Source organism: Marmota monax, unplaced genomic scaffold, assembly GCF_021218885.2.
Source record: "Marmota monax isolate L192 unplaced genomic scaffold, Marmota_monax_Labrador192_F-V1.1 WCK01_AAM20220418_F8-fsc00015, whole genome shotgun sequence".
Taxonomy (NCBI): domain Eukaryota; kingdom Metazoa; phylum Chordata; class Mammalia; order Rodentia; family Sciuridae; genus Marmota; species Marmota monax.
Genome location: NW_026692194.1, coordinates 20,991,566 through 21,018,442, shown reverse-complemented (window position 1 = coordinate 21,018,442; position 26,877 = coordinate 20,991,566). Strand labels below are relative to the sequence as shown.

The following is a 26,877-nucleotide window of genomic DNA, read 5'->3' as shown; positions in this document are numbered from 1 at the left end:
AACAATTACAAACACTTCTTATCCCAAGCATTTCAGGTAAATTATACTCAACTTATAATAATTCCAGTCAATAGTCTTAAGAAGACACATCTAACTAAAAAGTTAAATGGATAATATGAATAAATACTTATAAAATTAATATTTGCCAAGATAGACACTTAAGTAATATTCTTAATGTAAAGGAGATAGAGATAAATATGGTCCTTTGATCTGAGAAGGCTTCAGTGAAGGAGACAATGGACACAATACCTATGAACACAAATGTCTCTAAGCAGCTAAGCCATTTCTACATTTCAATAAATTTCACTATTGTTACTTACACACACCCAAAAAAAATCCCTATTCTTTATAAAAGAAAAAATGGGAATAAAAGATTAAAACATAATTAAGTATAGTAATTTAACATTAATAGAAACAAATATTAGGATATTAGTAAATTGAGTGCCTGCAATCTGGCAGGAGACTGAAAATGGCAAATCATTCCATCAATACACTTTAAATGATACAAAAAATAGTACAATTTTTCAAGAATACTTCCAACTTTTAAACCTGTCTGATTAACTAAGCCTATATTACGTTCTGCAACTTGATTTGAAGCTTTGCATGACTTCCCCCATAATATGTAAGGTATTTTAAGAGTAGGGAGAGAAACAGATGATAGAAAAGGTGGATACATGGGTCATGATAGAAATGTTAACTTGGGATTATAGTATGTGCTAACCTACTGCAGCAAGTCAAGGTGAAAGTGTTAGAAGGAAGAGGTCAGAGGAAATGTGTTAGTATATATCACTGGGAAAGGTTTTTCAGGATGAGTGAAAGGAATATAAGAATGTACATCAGCTTATTTGTTTAGAAGGTACCAAAAAATGACTACCTGAGAAAGCATGGAGATTTCAATTTCAATATAACCTCAAAGTGTTAGATGAGAAAACATGGTATCTTCAAATAGGCACTTGGGACTGGGAAATAATAAAATGAAGTTGAATAGCTGATTTTCCTAAAGCAGTCACTGTAAATTCTCATTTGTTTGTTTGCTTTTTGTTTTTTGTACTACTGGGGATTAAACCAAGGTCTCATGCAGACTAGGCAAGCACTCCACTGAGCTACACTCCCTGCCTTTTTTACTTTTTATTTTGAGATAGGCTCACTAAATTGTCCAGGCTGACCTAAACTTATGATACTCCTGCCTCAGCCTCCCAAGTCACTGGGATTATTGACATATGACACATGCCCAGCTCGTTTTCCCATTTTAAAGATGAAGGGAAATGTGAAGCTAAACTGAAAAACTATTCTAACCTTGCATAACTAGTAAATGATGAAAACAAAAAGGGAATCCAGATTTGTCTTTCCATGGCTCACCCTTTCTAGTACTATACACTATCTAAATATCAGATGAGGGCTAGGGATATAGCTCAGTGGTAGAGCACTTGCCTTACATATGCAGGGGCCTAGATTTAATCCCCAGTACCCTTCCTCAAAATATTCACATGCAATTCAGAACGTTTTTATTATTTAAAGTTTTTTATGATTTGAGAGTTGTATTTATAATCACTACAAATGTACCCAAGATATTTACATCAAATGAACGTAACAAGTGAAAAAGAAATCAAAGTTGGCTGTGGGGAAAAAAAAAAAACTAACAGAATCAGCTATATCGGGTGCTTATTTTAGGTTCTCAAAGGGACTAAGTACTAAGTACATTTTTTCAGTTTCAGAATAGGAAGACCCACAATATTACCCAGGCCAACTTGAGTAACACAAGAGAGAGAAGGAAAAAAGCTAAGGTGAACTTTTCAATCTATACCTTTCCTGAACCATGCTCTATGGAACCTACAGTTTGTCCCTAATGTTCCCCTAGTTCTCTTTGGGTACCCTGACTTTGTTTTCCTGACTTAATTTGATTACATACACTCTAAGCACTTGGAATATTACACTAAATATCTGTCCCATATTTTCTAGCCTACTAAATGAATCCTAGAGTTCTTCCTTTTGTAGGTTTAATTATTTATTTTGCATTATTCATCCTACAAATCCCCTATTTATTATCTGACAATCATAGTTATTAGATTTCTCATTAAGCAGTGGGAAATGGCTCTTGAGTACTTTTCCCCTAAATACCCACCACTATTTCTACCCTCTTTCTTAGAAATAAACCTATTCATTCCACTACAGTTTGAAATGGGTAATCTTGGCTATTTGAGGTCCAAAGGGAAAACGACAGAAAATGAAAACAGGACTACCAGAAAGTCCTAAAAGAAACTGAGTCAAACTGATCCACAACCATCCATAAGTTATATGTATGCCTATATGTAAAGAAATCTTGTAACCAGGAAGACAAATGAGAAAGGAACATCAAAAATTCTTTTTAACTCATATCCTTACCTTGGCTCTCAGTTCCGAAGGGCAATGATTCATTAAAATATTTGGGAGAAGGCAGGCAAAGTTACGTACAATCTGTAACTGCTAACCCCCAACACAAACACACATACCATGCACACCTGGAAAATCACATTAGGTGAGCCCTAATATGCTGCTTCTGTGAGAGGATTCAGGACCCATCCTGCTCTAGTCATTCCTGTCCTAAATTTCTCCAAGGGACAGACACTTCACATAATTCTACAAAACTCTCATGAACAACAAGAGGTGGGTTGGGAAAGGAGGACAAATAAGACATGTATCTTAAAAAAGAGAAAGGAGAATTCATCACAAAAGGAACTTTAGAAGCTCCCATGGCTCTCCAAGAAAACAAATATTCCTAACATCCTTACCAGTAAACAACATCCAGTGGTGCAAAGTAATTTTTCATTATCAGGTCAGCAAAGTAAGCTTCGGTTTCCCGGCAGGCGGTTCCATTTCCAATCACCACTGTGCTGCAGCTTCAAGGCAGAAACAGAATGAGAAACTGGATGAGTTCAAGGCATGCTCTGAAATCAACCAGAGAAAATGTACAGAATGCACAAATACTATTCTACACTGCTCTTATTCTCTCATATATCCAAGCAACCTCTCCATTGTTTCAAAGAAAAATAGACATGCAGTTTAAAAGATATTGCCCTTGCATTTGGTATAGATGGCAGTGAAAAAACAGTTTATTGTCATACAATGTCAAGAAGAATCAGTCAGCTTTCTTCCCATCAACAGGAATCAAAATTAAATGGCAGTAGGTTAAAGCTGGGGCATTCTAAGCCGTAATAAAGACAATATGGCTGAATTATGTTGTCATAATTTCAAAGATAAGAAATAAATGCTCACTTTTGGCAACATCGCCACCTCTTATTTGTGAAAGAGAGAGGAAGCAGCACTTGTCAGGAGTCCCCATATGCAGTTCTCCAGAAGTTTGCCCCAGCATTGTTTTACAAGCCTCCTTCTCTCTCACCAAGGCACCTCCCTTGATCCCTCCCTATTTTAGGTTTCAAAGGAATCTCTTGCTGGGCCAGTGAAGTACTGAAAAGATTACTTATTTTCATACTTGAAATTCAGCAAAAGCCTCTTTATTTTCTCAGCCTCTCTGAAGCCTTGTCCACAATGCAAGTAAACCACATCAGTATGAAGTATCTGACCTTAAAAGAAAATGGAAAAAAAAAATAAATAAAAAGCCATTTTGTCGTAAAAAATTACAAAATATAACACCAGTGTTGTGATTAAGCCAGTTGTAAGAGAAAAGGCTTGTCTTTTCAAATGCAATCTAAATCATTCATTTTTCACTTGTCCCCAAGACCTCTGAAAAACTGTTTCTTTCAAAGTAACATGGATTGTAACAATCCCTACACTTATTTTGTTATACAAAACAGTTAATGTTAACAAATTAGTAAAAACTAACATTTACTGAATACTCACTACATAGTAAACACTGTTGTAATACTATTCTTTTTCTTCTTTTTAGTTGTAGACATATGAATTTGTTTCCTAATAAAAATCTTTGTGTTATATATTTAAGAATTGTACTTTTCTACACTATAATACACAGAAAATATTTTATTTCTAATAAAAAATATTTTTTTAATTAAAACTTCATGCAGATTTGAGTGTAATTACCTAATACAAATAAGTGACCTAAGTAAACAATGTTTTCCTAACAAGGAGGTTAAGAAAACAACAGAATAATTTCAAAGAAAGCAGAAGATAGGAAATAATAAAGTTAAAAACAGAAATTAATGAAATAGAAAAAAAACAACACAAAGGAGCAACAAAATTATTTTTTAAAAAATACTTTTAACAGCCAGGCGTGTAATCCTGTAACAGGTGTAACTCCTGTAATCCCTAGCTGGTAAAGGTGAGGCAGGAGGATCGAAAGTTCAAAGCCAGTCTCAGCAATGGCGAGGTGCTAAGCAACTCAGCTAGACCCTGTCTCTAATAAAAATACAAAATAGGGCTGGGGATGTGGCTCAATGATCGAGTGCTCCTGAGTACAAAACCCAGTACCAAAAAAAAAAAAAAAAAAAATACTTTTAGCAATTAACAATCAAGAAAAATCAAAGAATCTTCTTTTAATTATAAATAAATATAAATTATTATATTAGAAATAATTTTATTATATTTAAATTATAAATATAACTATAAATATATTACAAATTATAAAATATTTTCAAATAGGCACTTGGAACTGGCAAATAATAAAGTGAAGAGCTGATTTTCCTAAGGCAGTCGGTGTAAAATTCTTTTTTGGTTGTTTTTTGGTTTTTTGCAGGACAAATAAATTATATTTTAAAATGACTTCATAAATTATAATAGAAATGAAAACAGACTATAGAATATAAAAATGAAAATACAGAATATATGAGACATATTATCTATCTATAGCTATATATATAGAAATGAAAAGAGAATATAGAGTATAGAAATGAAAAAAAGCTGTAATTAGAAATGGAGCAGATTAAAAAGAAACAGATTTAAATAATAGTATGTATGTAAATAATAGTATGTAGTATTTTGATTAAATGATGAAATGGATAATTCTTAGAAAAATCTTACCAATGAGGATTGAGGATAAGTCCCTATATCTACATGTTAAAAATTTTCAAAAGAATTATCCTATAAGCAATACAAGACTGAAAACTTGATTTACCAACATATCCAAAAGAAAGAATCATGACCAAGTTGAATTTAACTAAGGAAAGTGTAATTTGACATTTTTTGAAAAAAATCTGAATAATAAACTTCATCATAGTTAATACAGAAAAAGATAAAAGCCACATGATGAATCAGTAGTTGAAGAAAAAAACTGATAAAACAGACTTCCCATTTATTATAAAAATGAACAGCACCAAAAGACAACTAAGGGGGCTGGAGTTGTTGTGCATCAGTGTTAGAGCGCTTGCCTAGCACGTGTTAGGCACTGGGTTCCATCCTCAGCACCACATAAAAAAATAAAACAAATAAAGTTATAAAAAAAAATCATGTTTAAAAAAGAAGACAACTAGGAATAAAAAACAAAAACCCCATGAGTGCATCTATAATAAACGTAACAAAACATCTTCACAAAACCCAAAACTGAGCAGATGGGTACAATGCACTGACAGCTAAGACCTACGCACATAAGCATCTGTGTGGGAGGAAGCAGAGAGAATAGAAAATGTGATGATCCTCTGAACAGAAGAATCCCAAAATGTCAAAAAGTACTTCCCTAGAAAACACAAGTTAGTGCAGAGTTTATGCTAAGTGAAGCTAGCCAATCCCTAAAACACAAATGCCAAATGTCTTCTTTGATATAATGAGAGCAACTAAGAACAGAGCAGGGAGGAAGAGCAGGAGGAAAAGATTAACATTAAACAGAGACATGAGGTGGGAGGGAAAGGGAGAGAAAAGGGAAATTGCATGGAAATGGAAGGAGACCCTCATTGTTATACAAAATTACATATAAGAGGTTGTGAGGGGAATGGGAAAAAAAACAAGGAGTGAAATGAATTACAGTAGATGGGGTAGAGAGAGAAGATGGGAGGGGAGGGGAGGGGGGATAGTAGAGGATAGGAAAGGTAGCAGAATACAACAGTTACTAATAGGGCATTATGTAAAAATGTGGATGTGTAACCGATGTGATTCTGCAATCTGTATTTGGGGTAAAAATGGGAGTTCATAACCCACTTGAATCTAATGAATGAAATATGATATGTCAAGAGCTTTGTAATGTTTTGAACAACCAATAAAAAAGAATAAAATAAAAAAAAAGAAAACACAAGTTAGAAAGTTCTAAGAACAGTTAGAAATGCTAGAGCTTTAAAAACCTCCAAGGGAAATTCATGCAAACACACAAACACACACACACACACACACACACACACACACGCATATCATAAGAAAACTTCTGAAAATCACAGAGAAAATCTTAGCAACCAGGGGAGAAAGACATATTACTTTCAAAAAGAACAATAATAAGATTTTTGGCTAAATTCTCAACAGAAAATATGATGCCAGAAAAAATAAAATAGAATGACATCTTTAAGTAACAACCAATCTTGAATTCTACACCCATCAAAAATATTTTTCAAAAGTGAAGGCAAGAAGGCTGGGGTTGTGGCTCAGTGGTAAAGCACTTGCCTAGCATATGTGAGGCACTGGGTTCAATCCTTGACACCACAAAAAAATAAATAAAATAAATAAAGATCCATCAGCAACTAATAAAAAAAATTTTTCAAAGTGAAGGCAAAAGACACTTTTTCAGATGAATAAAAACTGAGACAATTTCTCATCATCTGACCCACATAAAAACTAATAGCATAAGATTTTCATGTCTGCCCCCTATGCAAAATGTGCTCAACTGCAAACACAGAAATGCAGAAAAAAATGAAAAGTATTAGAAAAGGTAAATATATGAGTGAATATGAAAACAATATTAGCTGGCAAATCAAAAGTGCCTTTTGGTGCTTAAAACATATAGAAATAAAATGCATCAAATATAACTACGTCAAACAAGTTGATGAAGGATGATAGGGTTCAAGTTTGAGCCTTGTTAATCCTCAGTTCTCTACTGAGAAATAGGGAAGGAGGTAAATGATGGTCATATGTTGAAGGCTTTGATCAACAAATAAAGAGAAATATGAAGTTTGATTATCTGGTTCTCATATCCCTATGAGAAAACCATTTGCTAAGCCTCAAAAATTCACATTATTTCCAAATCCTCATGAAATCTATGAAGTAAAACTTAACAACAGACCAAACAACTTTTATATAAAAAGCTGAAAGAGAACTTACTGGTAGGAGAAATTATAGCTAATTTGCAACCATGTTTGTAACCAGGATCCACTCCCATCAAGGTGCGGCCTGGAACAGGGCTTGTTAAAAGAAGCTGACGAAGATTCCGTCCAAACATCATTACTGATTCCTTCTCTGCATCTGATGTCAGTTTGGCTCTTCAGAAATGAAAAATAAATAAATGAATGAGTATGTGAATAAATAAATAAATGGAAAGGGAAAAAGTACAGGGATTATTTTGTATAGTTATTCCTCACAGGAACATTCCCTATAACAAAATAAGTTAAAAAGAAAAACATCACATACAAAAATTAGATTGGGTCTATTTTTGTTAGTCACAGTAATATAAAATACCACAAAAATTTTGAAGCAATCTTTATGTGTTTATCATACCTACCTTCCTTCTCTGTCTGCTCTTTGCTATATACAAAAGTAATATGATTAGAGGTGTATATATCACTTCTCAGCCTTTTAGCTAAGATAAAGTGTAGATATGCATATATGTGAGAAAAAAATGTATAGACTTGCATGTCATGTGGGAGTCAAATTAAAGTTTATCAAATTTTGAAAAATATAGACACAAAAATTATAGTAACAAATTATTGAATCACAGATAGCTCCAATAACATTTAATTTTATACATTTACCTTTAAATATCCCAGTCATCTTCTCTACTCTATTCTCCACATCTACCCCTTTGTCATTCTCAGTGTCATGACATTACCATAGATACTAATAGCCAGTCCAGAATCATGCCTCATATAAATAATTTCTGTTTTATGCAGAGAAGTTATTTTTTTAAAGTGTGCTTTTAGGCACAATCTATGATAAAAATGTCCATTATGGCTTAAAATCATTTGGAAACCAAATTTTATTCCATTGACCTACTTAATAGAAGCTCTCCACATACTGTCTCCTGAAATTCTTAAGAATTTATAGAGTATAACTTCTCTTAGACTATGTGAACTATACATGCTATTGACCACAAGAAAACTGAACATATAAAAGTCATCAAAGCACATTTCATATCAGTGCTGAAGCAGAATATGTTACAGTTATAAAAGAGGCACACAGCTAACTAATGTTAGTGTCTCTGGTTTAATTCACTTTCTAAAGATTTCTCCATTTTCTCTAAACATTTCATTATCATTCTCTCTAAATTCAGCCAAACAAGAGAAGAAGTATCTTTCCAAATATTTCTATATCTACACTTTTACTTTATTCATTGGATGAACATTTGTTAACAGTCTTACAGAAGGTACCATGATTGGTATAAGCCAAAAAGACAAGATTCTCTGCCCTGATTTTCACTGTGCAGTGGAAAAAAACAGAAAAAATACACAGGCAAGTTTAAAACAATGGTTAAGTGCTAACATAACAGGAATGCCTAGGAAGGACAGCTGAACTAGGTAAGCTCAGGTAAATCAAGAGGAAACGGAGATGAAAGAAAGGGAAATGACTCATAGAAAAGGTGAGTAATTTTGTAAGCCACAGGGTGAACATATAAAAGCTCTAGAAGAAAGAAAAACCCAGATCACACAGGGTCATGTATGTTCTTCTGACCAACTTGGGTTTTATCCTGGAGACAAAGAAGATACACTGGAGGACTGTAAGTAGACAAGCATAAAATAATGAGATGGGGATTTTAAAATGGCAATGTGGAATCTATGTTGGAAAAGATAGAAGACAGTAACCATCTATGACACTAGTACAGTAATCCAGACAAGAAATGATGATGCATTGAACTAAGACAGTAACCATGGACATAAAGAGAAGGAACAATGCATGATACAGTACAAGATGGTAAAACACTTCCTGATAACTGACAAGGTAGAAATGATAAATAAAGTAGATACGAAAAATGCCACATGGATGAATGATCATGACAGTCATGGAAATAAGAAATGCAGAAGCAGTTTATGCATAGGATATAGTCAACTGAATAAAATGACTACAAAATAACATAGTCTTAATGGTCTCTTTTAATTCACACACAGGTGGAGAAAACTCTGGCTAACAATGGGTATCTCTAGCGAAATTATGTTTCCCCCCTTTTGTGCTTTACTGATGCTTTCAATTTTCCTATAGTTGGGACAAAGTTCTTTTCTTTTTTTTTTTTTTCAGTTTTCAGTGGACACAATATCTTTATTTTATTTTTATGTGGTGCTGAGAATCGAACCCAGCGCCCCGCATATGCCAGGTGAGTGCATTACCACTTCAGCCACACCCCAGCCCCAAAGTTCTTTTTAATTAGAAAAATAAAGTACTGTGGTATGTATACACAATGAAATATTACTCAGCATAAAGAAGAAGGGTGGGCAGGGAGCCCACTGGAGGCAGGTGGAGGTTCACCAAATTGGGCAAGGGGGGGAATGGAAGGAAAGGAAGGAGGACGGGAATGGGAAAGACTGTAGAATGAATTAGACATAACTTTCCTTTGTTCATATATGAATACATGACCAGTGTAACTCCACATCATGTACAACCACAATAATGGAAGTTATACTCTATGTATGTATAATATGTCAAAATGCATTCTACTTTCATGTATAACTAAAAATAACAACTAAAAAAAGAAAAATAAAGTATTTTTCTTTATTTAAAAAAAAAAGTAAAACTGACTGGGACTGCCTTCCTCAACTGCTATTCATGGAAATATATCTATCAAGACACATCTCCAGACAATGTCTGCAAACTAACTTAAGAACTGAAAAAAGATGTACTGTTTTAACCAAAGGTATTTTAGAAAAAGAGAAGGAAAGTCCTTGTGATTTCTCACTGCTAGATTATATGTTAGACACTCCTGCACCAATTGTTTATATTCAATCTGAACAAAATTATTCCACAGTCACCCAAATCAAATAGATGCAGAAATGTCAAAAGTGCCACTGGACATAACATGCATAATGAAAAAAAATAAGTTAATGACAACTATATAAAAGGAATTACATTTTTAAATAAGATAATTTTTTCTTCACTAAGGACAGAATTTCCTATCTTTAAATTTTATGCCCTATCACCAAAAGCAAGAGATGTTGCACAACATAAATTTGAAACAGAATTTCAAAACAAACACTATTGTTAGGGGACTTCTCAACTAAAAAGGCTAAAACAAGAAACTGAATGTCACTGATAAAAAGAAATTGAACAAGAGAGCTATGTGTCATTAAGAGTACCTGCTCATTCAATACCCTGAACTCAATGGTAATGTCAAGCAAAAGAAAAATAGACAAATAGTATATAGTCTGCTAGAAATTCTAGTAAGGTTGATGAGATGGTTAGAAATCGAAATTTTCAAGTAGTCCTTGCTGAAACTTCGAAAAAAGTGAGAATGAAATAAATCTATCCCACTTAGGAAAGACCATATGAGAGAATGGCTAGTTTTTAAAGACTGACTACCAGGACAAAGGCTGGAGAAAATGGAAGTGGAGGGGGTTTGCCTCCCTACATTTCTTTTCTTTCCATCTTCTCATCTAAAACAATCCGCACCCCATTTTTTTTTTTTTTGTAGTTTTCATCTTTATTGCTCTTAGAACTTCTATTAGTCCCTTTAAATGGCTATTTTAATAATGTCCTGATATTTGCTCATCATTGCTGATAACATTTCATCCAAACACTTCCGCTTTAGAGAATAAAATATATATAACAGCTTTCCTTCTTCACAGTAATAAATTCATCATGTCCTGCTTATGCTTTCTTTGGCTCTCTTAACTCTAAAAAATGACTGCACGTAACTTCTCCATTAACTTCTCAGTTTGTTTCTTCCAAACCAAATCTCAAATCAATAAAACCATTTATGTGGCTTGGTTGTCAAAATGCAAGACTATTATTCCAGAATATACTTTTCAAGCTGGACTACATAAGTGGTCCAGCTTGAAAAGTATATCACAATTAACAACAAAGTTTTAAGACTTATGCATAAGGCATGTACAGATTGCAATCAAGGCTTAAACTTAAGACTTTGTGATTCTAAGTTCTTTGGCTTTGTGACTCAATCAACAAATACTTATTATATGCTTTAACAGTACAATGCAAAATAAATAGCACACAAAACGAAGCAAGACAAAATACAAACCTGAACTCTCTACAAAGGAGAGGATAAATAAGACGTTTAAAGGAATCATCCAGTGAATTATGTAAAATCTTCATTAATTCTGGCCTTGCAAAGCCACGTGGTCTCCACCTGCAAAAAGAAAGCCCATACTAAACCTGATGTGACAATAATGAGACCATGAAAGGACACCTGGAAGAAAGAAGTGTGAAATAGACAAGGGGGAGAAAAGCCTTTATTAAAGCAAAAGTAACATAATCTGTAAGGAGAGGCTGTGGTGTCTGGAACTTGTTACTATGACATCTGGACGTTTTATTTTTAAAAACCTATTAACTAACAGTTAGACATAAAACTTAAAGGGGAAAAAAATCTGCTGGGAAGAGTCATCAAAGCATTATTAGTAATAACTAAAATATCAAGATACAAGAAAGTCACCAAAATATTATTACTGTGGACTAACAGTACTGCTATGAACTGAACAGTGCCCCTCCCCAAATTCATATATTGAAGCCCTTATCTCTATTGTGATGGCATCTACAGATGGGGCCTTTTGGAGATAATTAGCTTCAGATGAGGTCATGACACCAGAGACCTTGCTCTCTTTCTCTGGGTCTCTACTATGTGATGACACAGGGAGAAGGTGACTGTCAAACAAGAAGAACACCCCTCTTTCCTACCCCCACAGGAAGTGACTCAATTCCTTATTTTGGATTTACTAGCCTCAGGAACTGTGAGAAAATAAATTTTTGTTCTGTAAGACACACAGTCTGTACCACACTGTCATGGCAATAAAACAGGGCTGGGGATATAGCTCAGTTGGTAGAGGGCTTGCCTTGCATGCAAAAGGCCTGGGTTCTAATCCCCAGCACCACAAAAACAAAAAAACGCTAAGACAATCACTGATTCTTCTATTACCTTTTCTTTATCTCTTCATGAGAATTAAAGGAGACTGAGCAAAGGAGACACTGAACCTCACCTCTAGTCATTCATTTTTTTTTAAGTATTTTTCTAGTTGCCAATGGACCTTTGTTTTATTTATTTATATGCGGTGCTGAGAATCAAACCCAGTGCCTCACCCATGCTACACAAGCGCTCTATCACTGAACCACAACCCCAGCCCTGGATATTCTTGAGTAGAATTCAGGCCATGCTGCTCTACTGGGGACACATATACCCATACTGAAGAATGTGAAGGCCATAGAACTAACTGTTAGTGGACACTGAAGAAAGAATAAAGAAAAAAAAAACGCAAACTAAAAAGGACAATTTTAGTCCTACCCTTTCTGAGTTCCCATCCACCTACAGCATTTCTGCCCTTGCCCTTCAATGGCTCTTGAACAGACTCCATTAACAAAATATAAATGTTTTCTAGTCATCCATTAATACATGTCAAAGGTCCTCTCATCTCTGTTAATCATCTCAGGCAAGGAAATGAACTCAGTTTAAGCAAGCAAACGCACAAGCCTTTACTCTGTTACATACCAAAGGTTATGTGTTAGCAAATAACTAAACTCCTTCCATAGAGGGTAACATACTTGAATTACAAATAATTTTGTTTTTTAATTTCAATGAAAGTGCTTTTAGGCAGGATATATATTTCCTTCTTTCTATCTAAATCTTCACTATTCCCCACTGTCACCTTTATCTGAGGACATGAGGGGTGGGGAGGAGGAGGACAAGAATTAGCCACAAGTCTTGCTTTCACTGGACCTTTTTTAAAAAAGGATAGTATGATAAATGCAAATACTAGAAATATGCAAAAATAAAGGTATAGAGCTCAAAAGTAGCGGTGATAGCAGTACAACATATTTAATGAAAACCAAGATTTGAAGCAGATTATCTCTGTTTAAATTCCATTTTACTACTTTCTTGGGAGACTTACTTAACCATGTCTACTATTTCTTATTTATAAAATGGGAGTAATAATCATATTTAATTCAGTGATGTGAGTTAATATGTAAAGGACTTATAAATGTTTTTTGGCACATTCTATTTAAGCACTTGCTGCTGCTGCTGCTGCTGCTGCTACCATCATTGTTAATTTGGAGAATTCAACATCAAGAAAAGATTCCCAGAAAAACACTTCAGATGGGTTTTAAAAATAAATTGTGGCTTACCTGGTAAGGCAAAGGAATATGATCATTCTGAGAAGAAACCACAGCATACTGGAAAGCTCAGAGGCAAGAAAGAACATCATAGATTCAAGTAACTACAAATATATTAGTATGGCTAGGGCATAAACTGGCAGGATAAAGTCAAAGGAAGAAGAGGCTAGACTACACGGCAGTAGAAAGATTATAAATGGTCTTATATACCATGCTATAGAGACTGGCTAGTTGAGAGAGGAAACACAGTCCTAGGTCATGGGATAATATGCTATGAAGACAGTGCTTAGAGGCAGGAAGACAAATGAAGTGATTTTTTTTTTTAATTAGTATAGCTGATGTCTACTAAGGTTATTCCCTTAAGCCTCCAATAAAGATTTCCCTACTACTTGCAGGAAATAGCCAGAAATCCTACTATTACCTTTGCATATCCTCTTGAAGCCCCCCAGTGATCTTTTTCAAACCTCAAAATCATCCCTTGGTTTAGACTGCTAGGCTCTCCTCCCTAGAAGAGTGCTGTGGGTCTATTTTATTCTTAAAGATGTATCAGTTATTTCCATTCAGTTGACGTTCAAACCACTGGACCCAGCCCTGAAACATAGCAGTTAAACTAATATCCAGCATTACAGAAACTTCTTTTGGTTCCTTACACAATAATAATTTATGCTCCTTCCCTAGCTTCCTAGAAGCTATTCACAGAAATTAGCATAAGGGACTTGAAACAGTATGGTGAATTCACAGACTTTATTACTTACTATATCCTTAAAGCAATACAATATGTTTACCTTACAGAATATTATCTCAAAACCTGAGTCTTCCATCACTCAACAAATAAATACCTCTGAATAAAACTGAAGGACCTCATCTAAACCAAATTCTACAATATGAAACATATGTCTTATGAGATATGCACAATAAAGCAAAAATATAAGGCAGCAACCACAAACTCAACTGCCTGCAAGGGCCAGGAGAGTACTATAAACAACTGAAAAGATCTGTGACCTAAACTGTATGTTTTTGACAGAGACATGCTTTGTCCACCCATTGCACAAAAAAATATTCTCTACTTTGGCAAAGAAATACACTCTGCTTGTTTCTTATACCTAAGATAAAGACAGGCTCTCTCCATTTAGGTTTCATTTTTCCACATTTAAAAAAGAACTGGATCAGGAGATAGTTCTGAAAACCACTGAACAAAAAATAGTACAATTTTAAACAATAGAAATTTACTCATCAGATAAAAGACAAGCGAGCTCAAACTTACAAACCCTGGTCACTGTACAGTCCAAGTCATGAACAGGGAAGCGTTGAGATCATTCCCTCACATATGTTTTTATTTAAAGAGCAAATGCAGAAACTAATGGAGTTTTCACAAACATAACTATTACAGCACGTGACAAGATTAGAAATCCTCTTCATATTTATCCTCTTGAACTAGCAACATATAATTATAAATTATGAATTGTTCAGTTTTGAATTTAGACCTAGGATTTTGTTTATACTAAGACAGTAGTATTAAATTCTTCCTTGTTATTCTAATTAACTTAGATAATAACAAGATTTCCATTCAACTCACTCTCTGCCCTAATCATATAGAACTTTATATATTCATAGCATAGTAAGTGATACCATCATCTATCTGCTTGCCCTGCCATACAAATGCCATGCTTCACTTCACCTCTCCCTAATCAATCCATCCACCATTTAATCCAGTGATTTCTCCTACCTCTGTAGACTCTACATCCTAAACATTGCTCGAATCTGTTAATTTCCTATTGTTATTACCCTAGTTCAAAGCTACCACATCTACTCTTAGTTCCTCTCAAATAATTTTCTATGTTGCAGCCAGACTGATTGTAAAATGCAATCTGATCATGACACTTCTCTGTTTAAAACCTTTATTAGTTTCCTACTACACTTAAGATAAAAAAAAAAAAAAATCTTTAGTATACTTAGAAAGCTATGTATGACCTGGCCCACACTGATCTCAAGTCTCACTTCATGCTGCCTCTACTCCCATTCCTATCTCTGACCTACATACATGCCAGGCCAAATAAAGTTCTATGACACAAACTCTTACAGGTACTCTCTACTTCTATTCAGTGTCACCCTTATTAAACTACATGGTCTTCAAGGACAGACAGTGTATTTTTTAAGTTTCCAGGTGGATCTCCAACGTCTAATACATACTTGAGTGGATAAGTATATGAGGGAGAGTGGGAAAAGAAGTAGAGAGAAAAAATAAAAAAAGAAAAAGAAAAAAATTAATTAGGCAAGCATGTCTAGCCATTCAAATGTGTTCTAGAAAAGAAAAAATTCCTTGAGAATAGTCCCATAGTTCCCAGAAGTGTTTCAGCTCTTGGAATTATCTACATAGAAAAAAAAAACCTTTCGATTAGAAATTATATTACTGGACTAGGGTTCAAGCTCAGTTGGTAGAGCCTTGAATGTGTATATATAGTATACCTACATTTCAGATATACTATATACAATATGATGGGTTTTTTTATCTTTTTATATTTTGACCTTCAGCACCACATAAAAACAAATAAATAAAAGTATTGTGTCTGTCTACAACTAAAAAAATATTTTTAAGGCCGGGCCCAGTGGTACATGCCTGTAATGCTAGCAGCTCGGGAGGCTGAGGCAGGAGGATTGCGAGTTCAAAGCCAGCCTTAGCAACAGCAAGGGACTAAGCAACGCAGTGAGACCCTGTCTCTAAATAAAATACAAAAATAGGGCTGGGGATGTGGCTCAGTGGTTACAGTGGTCAATCTCTAGTACCATTATGTTACTATACTATAGCTACATAATATGTCATATTGTAGGTTAAATAATATTACCAATTATTTAACTGGGAAAGGAGATCCTTTTTTTGGAAAGAGTATAATTAAAAGCACAATACCAGCTAGGCACAGTAGAACACACTTGTAATCCCAGCAACTTAAGAGGTTGAGGCAGGAAAATCACAGTTTGAGGCCACCCTCAGCAACTGAGGGAGATCCTAAACAACTTAGCAAGACACTCCATCACAAAATTTAAAAATTTTTTTAAAGGGCAGGGGATGTAGCACAGTGGTAAAGCAGACAGACCTAGGTTCAATCCCCTCTACCAAAACAAAACAAAACACCACAGTACAAGGGAAAAACTAAAATCAAATATAGGTAAGCCATGGAAAAAATAATTATATCATTATAAGGAAAACCATCCACTGATATTTACTTAATATAAAGACGGTAGGTTAAAAGTATAACTAATACTTCTTTATTAAGGACTGACTTTGATACAAAGAATTAAGAATATTTTCAGGAAAATAAGCTAGAAGTTGTCCCCAATTTATTGTGACCTCTTTACTAAAACACTTCTAGGAAAGGAATTAGGACCATAATCATATTTGTAATAACAGATACTATCAAAGGCCTATTCAACACCATGTATAAGCTACAAAATTACATGGAATATCACTTCATTCTTTTCAATTTATGAGGAAGGTATAATTCACTACTTTAAGGACAATGAAATTGAAAATAAAATTAAGTAAAACACCCATAGTAACGTGGGTAGGAAGTAATATAACTGTAATTGAAACTCAAACATATCTGTTTTATGTTTTCTAAAAAACCATCTTAGAGTTTGATTATAATTAAAACATATGTTAATGTAATTTCTGAAATATAGTATGTCTTTTAGATATTTATTCTCTTCATTTTTAATGAAATTTATTTATTTATTTACAAAGGAAATAAGCATTCAAAGAAAGTGACAATTACACAGTAAAGTATAAGATAGAAAATTAAAATCTCATACCAAAGCCAAGGAGTAAACCATTTATTATCTTCTCAGGCATTTTCTTATATATACATAGACATATTATTTGTCATTAATGAAATTATAGCATAAATAATTATAAATTACCTTTTTAACCTAATAAGACATGTTTATATCGCAGCTTTTAGAAAAAGCTGCACAAAATTCCATTGTATGGATATGACATAACTGATCAACATTCAAATTACATTTTACTTGGTTAGTATTATTTGGTGGTTCAGCAAATTGATCATTTGTGGAATTGCATTGGGCAAACAGGCTTCCAGTAAATTGATACAAGAAGTATGTTGGATGTAGGAGCCATTTACCAAAGTATAGCACATACATTTCTCAAAGAATACTACATCTAACTTTTCAAGTAGTATTCACAGCAAGTTCTCTAAGCTATGTTCACACAGAGATAGCTGCTGATAAGCATATCTAAAATTTAACATTCTAACCAAGCTCCTTTACATCTTTGTATTAGCTTTCTTATTAGTCACATGGTAGCCATAAAATTTGCTGTACCAATCAAATAGATTGATGTGAAGATCAAATATATTTAGAAAAATTAAAAGTCATGTGTTCTATAAAATGTGTGGCTAGTTTAAATGGTTTCCTTAACAACTAAAAAGGTTAATTAAAAATATGATGTTTAAAAATGTTTAATGTTTATTTCAATCATCCTTAATGTGCAAAGGTTTTTTAGGAAAACCACATACAGTTTGTTTAAAGATTTATATTGTAATATCCTATTAATCACATTTTTGTTTAAATCATCCTTAATGAGTAAAACATTTCAGATATACTATATACAATATGATGGGGTTTTTTATCTTTTTATATTTTTATCTATAGATGGACACAATATCTTTATTTTATTTATTTTTATGTGGTGCTAAGAATCGAACCCAGTGCCTCACACATGCTAGGCAAATACTCTACCACTGAGCCACAATCCCAGCCCCTATATTATGATGTTTTAACCTATTTTTTTCATGAGGGGAAATATGCTCTTTATAAAAGATTCAAATGGTACAGAAAAATACAGTCATGCATCACTTAATAATGGGGATAAGTTGTAAGAAATGCACAGATAAGTCATTTCATCACAGTGCAGGCCTCTAAGTATGCTTCTGTGAAGCACGATGGTATAGCGTACTATGCACCTAGGCTATATGGTATTGTCTATTGCCTCTACGTTTTAAACCTATACAGAAGGTTACTTTACTAAACACTTTAGGGAACTATAACAAGATGGTAAGTATCTGTATATGTAAACATAGAGTAATACAGTAAAAATAGAGTATAAAGAATTAAAATAAAATAGTATATATGTATAGGGGGCTTACCATGAATGGACCTTGCAGGACTGGAAGTTATTCTCAGTGTCACTGGGGAGTGAATATGAAGGTCTAGGACATTACCGAATACTACCATAGACTTCACTTAAGCTACACTAAATTTATTTTTAAATGTTTTTTCTTCTTTCAGTAATAAATTAACCTTAGCTTACTTTAACTATTTTATTTTACAAACTTTTTTAACTTCTTCGACTCTTTTGATGACACTTAGCTTAAAACATAAACACAGCTGTACAAAAATAATTTTTATATATTCTAATTCTATAAGGCTTTCTTTTTTTTTCTCTCTCTCTTTTTAAAAATACTTTTTAAACTTTTTTGTTAAAAATCTAAGGAGAAAACATTCAGATTAGCCTAGGCACATCTTGTCCCATAGGAATGTCCTCAGGAACAACAACGTGCATAGAGTTTTCACCCTCCATGATACCCTCCATGATAACAATGCCTTCTTCTGGAATACCTCCTGAAGATCTTCTTGAGGAGGCTTCAAACTATTCAGATAGGTGTCTATGGTGGTTTCCTTGGTTTGTTTTTTTTAATCACAGATTTACTTAGAAGCAGATAATGTACCATTGACTGAAATGCTGTTATGCACTGATGACTGTACTGAAGTAAATGTTCCTCTCCCAGAAATCATTATTGTTTCTTATGCACCCTCCAGGTATTTTCTATTTAAACATACACAAAACTCATATACTTCATTTTTTAAATATAGCTGGGCATGGTAACACACAACTGTGATCCCAGCAATTCAGAAATAAGGAGGATCACAAGTTTGAGGCCAGCCTCAGCAATGTGGGTCTCAAACAACTTAGCAAAACCCTATCTCAAAATAAAAAGGGCTTGGGATGTAGCTCAGTGGTAAACTGCCCTGGGTTCAAATCCTCCATACTAAAAAAGAAAAGAAAAACAAAAATAAAAACAAAAGATACAATATACATTGACATTTGCTTTAAAAAAAAAAAAAAAAACATAATAGACATCTTTCCATATCAGTACATAAAGATATCAGTATGGTATTTTAGAAAGGAAATTCTTTTTTTTGGCGGTCGGGGGGACTGGGGATTGAACACAGGGGCCCTTGACCACTGAACCACATCCTCAGCCCTCTTTTGTATTTTATTTAGAGACAAGGTCTCAATGAATTGCTAGTGCCTCATTTTTTTCTGAGGCTAGCTTTGAACTTGCAATCCTCCTGTCTTAGTCTCCTAAGCCGCTGAGATTACAGACATGTGCCAAAACACCCACCTAGTAAGGAAATTCTATAGAAATCTATAAACATACCTGTTTTGGATGCACCACCTACAGAATTCATTCTTCACTCCATCGGAAATGTTGACCTTGACTGTCAATATCTTCAAATTCTCTCCACGATTAATTGCCAAAATCTGATCACAAATGTATATGGTAAAAATTGATAATCCACAAAATATATAAATGATAAATTTAATCAGTCGAAATTCATGACTAATTGAAACCAATTAGGCAGCTATTTAGCCAAGAGCTATTATCAATTATTTATTTTTTAATTTACCAAGAATCTCTGGTTGTATATAAAGTATGTTCACACCAATTCGTGTCTTCACACATGTACTTTGGATAATGATGTCCACCACATTCTACCATCCTTGCTAACACCCTGCCCCCTCCTTTTCCCTCCCACCTCTCTGCTCCATCTAGAGTTTGTCTATTCCTTCCATGATCCCCCTCCCTACCCCAGTATGCATCAGCCTCCTTATATCAGAGAAAACATTTGGCATTTGGTTTTTGGGGATTGGCTAACTTCACTTAGCATTATCTTCTTCAACTCCATCCATTACCTGCAAATGCCATTATTTTATTCTCTTTTATTGCTGAGCAATATTCCATTGTGTATATATGACACATTTTTTTTATCCATTCATCTATTGAAAGGCATCTAGGTTGGTTCCACAGTTTAGCTATTGTGAATTGTGCTGCTATAAACATTGATGTGGCTGTGTCCCTGTAGTATGCTGTTTTTAAGTCCTTTGAGTATAGACTGAGGAGAGGGATAGCTGAGCCAAATAGTGTTCCATTCCCAGTTTTCCAAGGAATCTCCATAATGCTTTCCATATTGGCTGCCCCAATTAACAGTCCCAGCAGCAGTGTGTGAGTGTACCTTTTTTCCGACATCCTCGCCAACACTTATTGTTCTTTGTCTTCATAATAGCTGCCATTCTGACTGGAGTGAGATGGTATCTTAGAGTAGTTTTGATTTGCATTTTTCTAATTCCTAGAGATGATGAACATTTTTTCATATATTTGCTGATTGATTGTATATCCTCTTCTGTGACGTATATGTTCTGGTCCTTGGCCCACTTATTGATTGGGTTATTTGTTTCTTTGGTGCTTAGCTTTTTGAGTTCTTTACCCTAGAGATTAGTGCTCTATTTCATATGTGAGGGGTAAAAACTTGCTTGAGATGCTTATTCCTTTCCCAAGCAACTTATTTCCCTTATCAAGTAAACTACAACATGCTCTTTGAAAGAAAATACAGTACATTGTATTTTGGTACAATGCAATCTCCTTTTCAGATCCTATTGAAATTTTCTGACCATCTGGAGTTGATATATTTTTTATAACTGTGAAAGATAATTTGTGCTAAGATAAATACAAAATGCATAATCCTAAGAGGAATCGTTAATAGTTACTAATTGCTATCATTTACTAGCACTAATTGTAAGGCCCATCTAAACACTCTGAATACCTTATCTTAAGTATTCCTTAAGTCACCAATCTTGTATTATCTTCAATTGATAATCATTTTTCTGAGACTAACTTTCCCAAATCACAAAGCTACCAAATGAAACGTGCGACCACAGGCCCAGCAGCCCGCCGGCGTGGTAGACACATCACCCCAATTGGAGGAGGGGCAGAGCAGAGCCGCCGCCCGTGCCTGCAAGGTAGGCAGACCGGCGATCCACCGGCAGAACAGGCCCAGAGGCCCACCAGCATGGTAGACACATCACCCCAATTGGAGGAGGGGCAGAGCAGAGCCGCCGCGCGCATCTGCAAGTTAGGCAGACCTGCAACCTACCGGGAGAACAGGACCAGCGACCCGCCGGTGTGGTAGACACATCACCCCAATTGGAGGAAGGTCCCAGCTGCCGCCTACAAGGTAGGCAGACCTGCAACCTGGAGAACAGGCCCAGCGGCCTGCCAGCGTGGTAGACAGATCATCCCTATTGGAGGAGGGGCCCAGCCGTTGCCCGCAAGGTAGGCAGACCACGCGACCTGGAGAAGGGGCCCAGCGGCCCGCCGGCGAGATAGACAAATCACCCCAATTGGAGGAGGAACACAGCCGCCGCCCACCCCTGCAAGGGAGACTTTGAAACTATACAAGAGCAATATAAATATATAGGGGGAAAATTCAATAACACAACAGTTTCACCAAGCGGAAAGAAACGCGAGCAGTATGAAAAGACAAGGAAAGAAAGGACCACAAGCAATGCAGGTCAACTCAACTTTAGAAGAGGTAATAGATGCAGCAGATGGAATGTCAGATAAAGAATTCAGGATATACATGCTTCAGATGATCTGGAGTCTCAAGGAAAATATTAGACAGCAAAATCAGACAATGAAAGATCACTTCAACATTGAGTTACATAAACAAATCCAAGAAGCAAAAGATCAACTATATAGGGAGATAGAGGTTATAAAAAACAAACAGAAATCCTAGAAATGCAGGAAGCAATAAACCAACTTAAAAACTCAAATGAGAGTACTACCATCAGAGTAGAACACTTAGAAGATAGATCATCAGACAATGAAGACAAAGTATTTCAACTTGAAAAGAACATAGACAGCTCAGCAAGACTGTTAAGAAACCATGAGCAGAACATCCAAGAAATTTGGGATAACATAAAGAGACCAAACTTAAGAGTCATTGGGATACAGGAAGGTATAGAGGTCTAAACCAAAGGAATGAGCAATCTGTTCAACGAAATAATACGCGAAAACTTCCCAGACTTGAAGAATGGGACAGAATCCCAAATCCTAGAAGCTTACAGGATGCCAAATGTGCAAAATCATAAGAGATCCATACCTAGACACATTATAATGAAGATGCCCAACATACAGAATAAGGAGAGAATTTTAAAAGCTTCAAGAGAAAGGAAGCAGATTACATTTAGGGGTAAACCAATCAGGATAACAGCTGATCTTTCAACACAGACTCCGAAGAAGAAGAAGATCCTGGAACAACATATTTCAAACGATGAAAGAAAATGGGTTCCAACCAAGAATTGTGTATCCAGCGAAATTCAGCTTCAGGATGGAAGAGAAAATTAAAACCTTTCACGATAAACAAAAGTTAAAAGAATTTGCAGCTAGAAAACCACCTCTTCAAAACATCCTTGGCAAAACATTACAGGAAGAGGAAATGGAAAATAAAAATGAAAACCAACAGTGGAAGGTAGTACAGTAAAGGGAAAAATAATCAAAGAGGAAAAACAAACCATGTTAAGTAACATAAATAAACAAATATGGCTGGAAGAACAATCCATATCTCAATAATAACCCTAAATGTTAATGGCTTAAACTCACCAATTAGAGACACAGGCTAGTAGAATGGATCAAAAAAAAAAGATCCAACAATATGCTGCCTACAGGAGACACATTTGATAGGAAAAGACATACATAGACTGAAGGTGAAAGGTTGGGAAAAATCATATCACTCATATGGACTTCGGAAACAAGCCGGAGTATCCATACTCATATCAAATAAAATAGATTTCAAGCCAAAGTTAATCAAAAGGGATAAAGAGGGACACTACATACTGCTCAAGGGAACCATACATCAACAAGACATAACAATCATAAATATATATGCTCCAAACAATGGTGCAGCTATGTTCATTAAACAAAATCTTCTCAAGTTCAAGAGTCTAATAGACCACCATACAATAATTATGGGAGACTTTAACACACCTCTCTCACCACTGGACAGATCTTCCAAACAAAAGTTGAATAAAGAAACTATAGAACTCAATAATACAATTAATAACCTAGACTTAATTGACATATATAGAATATACCACCCAACATCAAGCAATTACACTTTTTTCTCAGCAGCACATGGATCCTTCTCAAAAATAGATCATATATTATGTCACAGGGCAACTCTTAGACATTATAAAGGAGTAGAGATAATACCATGCATCTTATATGATCATAATGGAATGAAACTGGAAATCAATGATAAAAGAAGGAAGGAAAAATCATGCATCACTTAGAGAATGAACAATAGGTTACTGAATGATCAATGGGTTATAGAAGACATCAAGGAGGAAATTTAAAAATTCTTAGAGATAAATGAAAACACAGACACAACATATCGGAATCTATGGGACACAATGAAAGCAGTTCTAAGAGGAAAATTCATTGCCTGGAGTTCATTCCTTAAAAAAAGAAAAAACCAATAAATAAATGATCTCATACTTCTTCTCAAAATCCTAGAAAAAGAAGAGCAAATCAACAGCAAAAGAAGTAGAAGGCAAGAAATAATTAAAATCAGAGCTGAAATTAATGAAATCGAAACAAAAGAAACAATTGAAAAAATTAACAAAACTAAAAGTTGGTTCTTTGAAAATGAATGACAGTAGAGGGGGTAGAGAGAGAAGAGGGGAGGGGAGGGGAGGGGAGGGGGGATAGTAGAGGATAGGAAAGGTAGCAGAATACAACAGACACTAGTATGGCAATATGAAAATCAGTGGATGTGTAACCGATGTGATTCTGCAATCTGTATATGGGGTAAAAATGGGAGTTCATAACCCACTTGAATCAAAGTGTGAAATATGATATGTCAAGAACTATGTAATGTTTTGAACAACCAACAATAAAAATTAAAAAAAAACAAAGCTAGCAAATAGCAAAGTAGAAATTTAAATTCATACCCTGTTCTTCATATTATGTTGAAAGAGCTAACTTTAAAAACACTCCGTAGAAAAGTGCAAACAAAAGCTAACAAAAGCAGAAGAAAGGAAATAGAGAATAGAAATTAAGAATTAAAAAAAAAAAACAGAAAATTCAACAAAACCAAAAGATGGGTCTTTCAAAATATCAACAAATTTTTGTTTTGAAATTTTATTTTAGTTGTAAATGGACACAATGACTTCATTTTATTTATTTTTGTATGTGGTGCTGAGGATGGAACCCAGTGCCTCATACATTCTAGGTGGAGCGCTCTACCTCTGAGCCATAATTCCAGCCCAATATCAACAAAATTGACAGATCTTTTGCTAACCAAGAAGAAAAGAACGAACACTCAAATTACCCAAAGCAAAAGAGAGGCCATTACTATGAATCATAGAAATAAAAGATCCTAATAAAATATTATGAACAACTATATGCCAAATTAGATAACTTAGAAAAAATGAAAAAAAAGTCCTAAAAAGACCCAAATTACCAAAAGCAAATCAAAAGAAAGAGAAAATGTAAACAGATCTAAAAGTAAAAATATCGAATCAGTAATTGAAATTTCCCATAATGAAATGTCCAGGCTTAGGTGGCTCCACCATAGAACTTTGCCATTTTAAGAAGAAATAATACCAATTCTTCATAAAGTTTTCCAAATATATAAGAGAAGAAAAAACTTCCCAATTCTCTTCAAGGCCTGTATTATACTGATACAAAACCAAGCAAGACGTCACAAGAAAATTACAGACCAATATCTCTTATGAATATAGATGTAAAAATCCTCAGCAAAATAACAGCAATCCAAATCCAGAAATATATAAACAGGATTACACACCAAGACAGAGTATAATTAATTCCAGGAATGTCCAGTGGTTTATCGTCTGGAGATCAATTAATATAATACATTATATCAATTCAATAAAAAATAAAAATCATCTGGTCATCTCAATAGATTCAAAAACATTTGACAAAATCTAGCAGCTCTTCATGTTAAAAACACTAAAAAATTAGTAACAGACGGAAAGTTCTTTAATGTAAGAAATAATAGAATTTGAGGCATAAATTGAAATTGAAAGTAAGTAATGGGATAAAGCAGAATTATTGTAGATGTCAGCAATGAACAGGAAATAGGTAGTAAAAAAAAAAAAAAAGGCAAAGGAAGTGAGATCAGTGAAAGCAGCAGCAAAAAAGAACAGGAATGGAAAATCCCAGGAGAGAATGTGAAGGCCAAGTGACAAATTCATATAATAAAAAAGACTTCACTAAGGACCAATGAAAACAAGTTGCAACCAGAGTAATGAATTTAGTAGACAGGCCTAACAGCTTCCTCCACAACACATGGAGAAATTATAGGGAATGCTGTTTCTTTACCACAGACTTCCATCATTTTCATAGGTCTCTGTATTCCGAGGTACTACATCCTCGGACATTTATGTAGAGGCTGAAAAATAGGGTTCAGAGCTGGGGACACAAGGCCTCAGCACTGAAGGGTTTAGGAAGCTACCTTTGTGACATCATCCCTCTTGCATTCAAAATAATCTAAAAAGTTCTTAAAACATAGGACTGTTTTTCAAAACTGACATTCCCCAAATGGTTTACTTTCTCAGGCCTGAGTTCTTTACATCTAGAAGATTGTGTCAATCACAAACTTAAATTTAGTTACAAACTAATCCAGAATGACACATGGATTAAACTTACTATTTAAAATGTGTTTTAAATGCTGAGACCAACAAAATATTTTCAAGCAGATATTAGAAAGGATGGTTTCAGAAAAACAAAACTGCATGTTTTCCAAAATTGTATTAAAATTTTAAAAAGCCAAGAAGGGACAAAATATGATATCGTCATTTCCGTAAAAGGAAATCAAGTATGCTTAGTTACTAATACTATTAGAAATTATTTCTTCATTATGCTATATCTGTTGACAAAACCTGGCAAGTAAAATATCAAAGTGTTAACATTTTTTCAAATTACTAAAAGTATATACACTTCACCCAATATGATACAATGTACAAAAACCAAAATTGACAACTTTAGAATGTACATAATGAAATTTTTCTTCAAGGGCATGGGCCATGTCACCTTGATTCTCCAAGTAAGATCCAAAATATAAATAAGTATACAAAAAATATCTTTGGGATAATTAAAGATTTTCATATCATGTTACAACAAGATCAAAATATTTTGTGTCTATGCTATCATAAGTTTTTTGAAAAATTCTATTTTTAGTATGGAAATTAAATGTTGTATAAATGGTAAAACATTCTACTACTTTCCATCATCCCCTTTTTACCATAGTAAAATGCAAATAGTAAGAGAAATAAATTTTTTAATTATTTATTGAAGACTTCAGGTTTGTAGAAGAGTGACAGTCTCCTGATTCTAAATCTCCCCTCATCCTCCTAGAAGAACCACAAAATCAATA

General features: G+C 34.4%; 1 protein-coding gene across 4 annotated transcripts in view; it reads right to left on the bottom strand.

Moving 5' to 3' along the window:
* Srbd1 (S1 RNA binding domain 1) overlaps nucleotides 1–26,877 on the bottom strand; it is a 280,519-nt gene that overhangs the window by 176,478 nt on the left and 77,164 nt on the right. For all 4 annotated transcript variants that reach the window (XM_058573455.1, XM_058573456.1, XM_058573458.1 and 1 more), the window contains 5 exons: nucleotides 19,800–19,903; nucleotides 11,264–11,371; nucleotides 7,189–7,346; nucleotides 3,470–3,560; nucleotides 2,769–2,876 (listed from right to left, as the gene is read on the bottom strand). In XM_058573455.1, the coding sequence (XP_058429438.1) occupies nucleotides 2,769–2,876; nucleotides 3,470–3,560; nucleotides 7,189–7,346; nucleotides 11,264–11,371; nucleotides 19,800–19,903 (569 nt within the window). The remainder of the gene's footprint in view (nucleotides 1–2,768; nucleotides 2,877–3,469; nucleotides 3,561–7,188; nucleotides 7,347–11,263; nucleotides 11,372–19,799; nucleotides 19,904–26,877) is intronic.